This window comes from Scyliorhinus canicula, chromosome 5 (assembly GCF_902713615.1).
Source record: "Scyliorhinus canicula chromosome 5, sScyCan1.1, whole genome shotgun sequence".
Taxonomy (NCBI): domain Eukaryota; kingdom Metazoa; phylum Chordata; class Chondrichthyes; order Carcharhiniformes; family Scyliorhinidae; genus Scyliorhinus; species Scyliorhinus canicula.
Window position 1 is genome coordinate 11,340,673 of NC_052150.1, and position 6,000 is coordinate 11,346,672.

The window sequence follows — 6,000 nt, forward strand, 5'->3', positions numbered from 1 at the left end:
CCGAGAGCAGCAAACCCGCAGACTCGATTCCCGGCGCGGTTGAAAACCTCCCAGCCGGATGCGGAGCGCTGGAGCCGGGGCCACTTCCCCCGTCTCGCGCCCTCGGCTCTCAACTCACAGCTTCAGGCTCTCGTACGCGGCCGCCGCCATCTTGCCGTCTGCGCTGCCGGCCTGCCCTCTGACCCCGGCGCGGGCCCCGCCCACCGCCACGTGATCCCGCTCGCCCTCCGCCACGTGAACCAAGCCCCGCCCAGCGCCGCGCGACGCCGCCCGCCCTCTGACCCCGTCGCCTGCCCCGCCCTCCGCCACGTTTCCCCGGCCCCGCCCACTGCCGCGTGACCCCGGCCCGCCCTCTGACTCCGCCCACCGCCAAGTGATGCCGGCCCCGCCCTCTGACCTCGGCGCGACCTCAGGCCGCCTCCCCTGGCGCCCGGGGAGGGTCTCAGTTGTTGTTGTATTCCCATTAGTCTGCTCAGGGCCCCAAGTCCCTCGGGTGACCATTACTGAAAGTCTGCTGGGTGATCAATCGGAACAGGAACATAGGAATTAGGGGCAGAAACTGGCCATTCAGCCCTTCCAGCCTGTTCCGCTATTCACTCAGATCCTGCCTGATCTCTTCCTCATCTCCCATCTGTTGCCCATATCCCTTCAACCCATTTTTTAAATCAGAAATACATCTGTCTCCTTCTTGAAAACCATTTAATGACTCAGATTCCACCGAACTATGGGGCAGCGAGTTCCACAAATTCACCACCCTCTGCCAGAAGTAGTTTCTCCTCATCTCAGTTCTCAATCTGCCGCCTTTCAACCTATATCTGTGGCCTCTCTTCCCCCATAAGGGGAAATCTACGTTTACTTTATCAATCATATTCAGTATTTTAGACTGCAATTCAGATATGGCAGCACGGTAGCATGGTGGTTAGCATAAATGCTCACAGCTCCAGGGTCCCAGGTTCGATTCCCGGCTGGGTCACTGTCTGTGCGGAGTCTGCACGTCCTCCCCGTGTGTGCGTGGGTTTCCTCCGGGTGCTCCGGTTTCCTCCCACAGTCCAAAGATGTGCGGGTTAGGTGCATTGGCCATGCTAAATTGCCCGTAGTGTCCTAAAAAAAGTAAGGTTGGGTTACGGGTATAGGGTGGATACGTGGGTTTGAGTAGGGTGATCATTGCTCGGCACAACATCGAGGGCCGAAGGGCCTGTTCTGTGCTGTACTGTTCTATATGGCTTCTAGGGGACCGGGCTCTACGTCCCCATGTAAGAAAATGAAAATTGCTTATTGTCACGAGTAGGCTTCAATGAAGTTACTGTGAAAAGCCCCTAGTCGCCACATTCCGCCCCCGAGATGGTGCTGAACCAAATCCTTTCCAACTTCGGGCAGGGTCAAAACATATGAACAAGTTTCGCGTGGCCCCTTCCCACATCGTGCACAAACATTTTCCACCCCCTCGAACAGCCAGCTCATCCTTGATTTTGTGAGGCGCACCCTATATCCTAACTTCAGCTGTATCAGCCCCAACCTTGCACATGAGGTCAAGGCATTCACCCTCCACAGCACCTAACACCACAGTCCCTCTTGAGCAACCCCCCCCCCCCCCCCCCCCAGATCCTCCCACTTTGCCTTAACCCCCTCCATGAACACCCTATCCTTCTCCAGGATCCTCCCATAGATTGCCGAAACAACCGCCAACGAAGAGGCCGGTGCTATTGGGAAGGTCCGGAAAACCTTTCTTGCAATGTACCGAACCTGCATCTGTGTGTCGGAACCGAGTGTGTCGATAGGGGGAATATTGCAGCTGCTTCGAGTGTTTGGGTCTTTCTCGGGGTACATACTAAATCTAGACATGAGTGAGTATTTTGTGGTGTCTCGGCCGAGGCTGGGGGCATTGGTGGGGGGGGGGGGTGGTAGGGCGCTGCCATTCTGTAAGGCAGGGACTCACTTTAGGTACCTGGGGGTGCAGGATGCCCGGGATGGGGGGGGAGGCGTAGGTACAATATTTCTAGTTTGGTGGGGAGAGTGAAAGCTGATCTGGCATGGTGGGATGGTCTCCCTCTGTCACTGGCGGGTCGGGTACAGGCGGTTAAAATGAACGTATTGCCGCAATTTCTGTTTATTTTTCAATGCCTGCCAATTTTCCTGCCAAAGGCTTTTTTCAGAGAGATTGAGGGAAGGATTACTTTGTTCATATGGGGAGGGAAGGTGGCCAGCGCTAGAAAGGTGCTGCGGCAGAGGGGAAGGCAGGCAAGGGGTTTGGGTCTTCCAAATCTGATGTATTACTACTGGGCGGCGAATGTGGAGAAGGTGCGGAGCTGGGTCAGAGGGGTTGATTCCCAGTGGGTCAGATGGAGGAGAGTTTGTGCAGGGGGTCGGGATTGAAAGCACTAGCAACAGCACCGTTCCCGATGCCCCCGGGGAAATACTCAAGGAATCCGGTAATAATAGCTTCATTGAGAATTTGGTGGCAGTTTCACCAACACTTCGGGTTGGGGGGCAGGGTCAAGGGAAATGCCGATTCGGGATAACCACAGATTTGAGCCAGGGAAGTGGGATGGAAATTTTCAGAAATGGGAGGAGAAAGGTTTTAAGGCACTAAAAGATTTGTTTCTGAGGGGTCGGTTTGCACGATTGAAGGAGCTGAAAGCAAAGTATGGACTGGAACAGGGGGAAATGTTTAGATACATGCAGGTTCGAGATTTTGCCAGAAAGGAGATAGAGCTTCCCGGTGGAGCCGGCCCCCACATTGCTGGAGGAGATGCTGACGACAGGGGGACTGGAGAAGGGGCTAGTGTCGACGGTTTACGGAGCTATTTTGGAAGAGGAGAAGGCACCACTGGAAGGGATAAAAGCAAAGTGGGAGGAAGAGTTGGGAGAGGTTATAGAGGAGGGGTTCTGGTATGAGGTGCTCCGGAGAGTGAATGCCTCCACCTCGTGCATGAGGCTGAGGCTGATACAGCTGAAGGTGGTATACAGAGCGCACCTCACAAGGGCGAGGATGAGCCGATTTGCGGGCGGGGGTGGGGGGGGGGGGGGGGGGGGGGATGGGGGGGGGGGGGTGGCGCTAATCACGTTCATATGTTTTGGTCCTGTCCAAAGCTAGAGGATTACTGGAAGGAGGTTTTTAGGATAATTTCTGAAGTGGTGCATGTGAAACTGGACCTGGGATCCCGGGAGGCCATATTCGGGGTGTCGGACCAGCCAGGGTTTGAAACGGGTGCGGAGGCAGATGTTGTAGCCTTCGCCTCGTTGATCGCCCGAAGGCGGATCCTGATAGGTTGGAGAGCAGCCTGTGCCCTGGTGTGGCAGGGGGACGTGTTGGAATTCCTGACTCTCGAGAAGGTTAAGTTTGAACTGAGTGGAAGAATGGAGGGGTTCTACAATTTATAAGAACTAGGAGCAGGAGTAGGCCATCTGGCCCCTCGAGCCTGCTCCATTCAATGAGATCATGGCTGATCTTTTGTGGACTCAGCTCCACTTTCCGGCCCGAACACCAAAACCCTTAATCCTTTTATTCTTCAAAAAACTATCTATCTTTACCTTAAAAACATTTAATGAAGGAGCTTCAACTGCTTCACTGGGCAAGGAATTCCATAGATTCACAACCCTTTGGGTGAAGAAGTTCCTCCTAAACTCAGTCCTAAATCTACTTCCCCTTATTTTGAGGCTATGCCCCCTAGTTCTGCTTTCACCCGCCAGTGGAAACAACCTGCCCACATCTATCCTATCTATTCCCTTCATAATTTTATATGTTTCTATAAGATCCCCCGCATCCTTCTAAATTCCAACGAGTACAGTCCCAGTCTACTCAACCTCTCCTCGTAATCCAACCCCTTCAGCTCCTAGTGCACACCCTCCAGCGCCAGTACGTCCTTTCTCAGGTAAGGAGACCAAAACTGACCACAATACTCCAGGTGTGGCCTCACTAGCTCCTTATATAATTGCAGCATAACCTCCCTAGTCTTAAATTCCATCCCTCTAGCAGTGAAGGACAAAACTCCATTTGCCTTCTTAATCCCTGTTGCACCTGTAAACCAATATTTTTGCGACTCCTGCACTAGCACACCCATGTCTCTCTGCACAGCAGCATGTTTTAATATTTTATCATTTAAATAATAATCCCTTTTGCTGTTATTCCTACCAAAATGGATAACCTCACATTTGTCAACATTGTCGTCCATCTGCCAGACCCTAGCCCATTCACTTAACCTACCCAAATCCCTCTGCAGACTTCCGGTATCCTCTGCACTTTTTGCTTTACCACTCATCTTAGTGTCGTCTGCAAACTTGGACACATTGCCCTTGGTCCCCATCTCCAAATCATCTATGTAAATTATGAACAATTGTGGGCCCAACACTGATCCTTGAGGAACACCACTAGCTACTGATTGCCAACCAGAGAAACACCCATTAATCCCCACTCTTTGCTTTCTATTAATTAACCAATCCTCTATCCATGCTACTAGTTTACCCTTAATGCCATGCATCTTTATCTTATGCAGCAACCTTTTCTGTGGCACCTTGTCAAAGGCTTTCTGTAAATCCAGATATACCACCTCCATTGGCTCTCCGTTATCTACTGCACTGGTAATGTCCTCAAAAATTCCACTAAATTAGTTAGGCACGACCTGCCCTTTATGAACCTATGCTGCGTCTGCCCAATGGGACAATTTCCACCCAGATGCCTCGCTATTTCTTCCTTGATGATAGATTCCAGCATCTTCCCTACTACCGAAGTTAAGCTCACTGGCCTATAATTACCCGCTCTCTGCCTACCTCCTTTTTTAAACAGTGGTGTCACGTTTGCTAATTTCACCAGTGCATTTGCAATTTCCCTAGCCATCTCTTTTAGCACTTCGGGATGCATTCCATCAGGGCCAGGAGACTTGTCTACCTTTAGCCCCATTAGCTTGCCCATCACTACCTCCTTAGTGATAACAATCATCTCAAGGTCCTCACCTGTCATAGCCTCATTTCTATCAGTCACTGGCATGTTATTTGTGTCTTCCACTGTGAAGACCGACCCAAAAAACCTGTTCAGTTCCTCAGCCATTTTCTCATCTCCCATTATTAAAACTCCCTTCTCATCCTCTAAAGGACCAATATTTACCTTAGCCACTCTTTTTTGTTTTATATATTTGCAGAAACTTTTACTATCTGTTTTTATATTGAGCAAGTTTACTCTCATAATCTATCTTACTCTTCTTTATAGCTTTTTAGTAGCTTTCTGTTGCCCCCTCAAGATTTCCCAGTCCTCTAGTCTCCCACTAACCCTTGCCACTTTGTATGCTTTTTCTTTCAATTTGATACTCTCCCTTATTTCCTTAGATATCCACGGTTAATTTTCCCTCTTTCTACCGTCTTTCCTTTTTGTTGGTATAAACCTTTGCTGAGCACTATGAAAAACTGCTTGGAAGGTTCTCCACTGTTCCTCAACTGTTTCACCATAAAGTATTTGCTCCCAGTCTACCTTAGCTATCTCTTCTCTCATCCCATTGTAATCTCCTTTGTTTAAACACAAAACACTAGTGGGGCAGCACGGTGGCCTAGTGGTTAGCACAACCGCCTCACGGCGCTGAGGTCCCAGGTTCGATCCCGGCTCTGGGTCACTGTCCGTGTGGAGTTTGCACATTCTCCCCGTGTCTGCGTGGGTTTCGCCCCCACAACCCAAAAATGTGCAGGGTAGGTAGATTGGCCATGCTAAATTGCCCCTTAATTGGAAAAAATAATTGGGTAATCTAAATTTAAAAAAAAAACACTAGTGTTTGATTTTATCTTCTCACACTCCATCTGTATTTTAAATTCCACCATATTGTGATCGCTCCTTCCGAGAGGATCCCTAACTATGAGAACATTAATCAATCCTGTCTCATTACACAGGACCAGATCTAGGACCGCTTGTTCACTCGCAGGTTCCATTACATACTGTTCTAGGAAACTATTGCGGATACATTCTATAAACTCCTCCTCAAGGCTGCCTTGACCGACCTGGTTAAACCAATCGATATG

The 6,000-nt window shown here is 50.2% G+C and overlaps 1 protein-coding gene across 2 annotated transcripts in view; it reads right to left on the bottom strand.

The window, feature by feature from the left end:
- Window positions 1-196, bottom strand: part of LOC119965766 (phosphatidylinositol-3-phosphatase SAC1-like) — a 68,144-nt gene extending 67,948 nt beyond the window's left edge. For both annotated transcript variants that reach the window (XM_038796571.1, XM_038796570.1), the window contains exon 1: window positions 119-196. In XM_038796571.1, the coding sequence (XP_038652499.1) occupies window positions 119-150 (32 nt within the window). In that variant the 5' untranslated portion in view covers window positions 151-196. The remainder of the gene's footprint in view (window positions 1-118) is intronic.
- Between the last annotated feature and the right edge of the window lie 5,804 nt (window positions 197-6,000).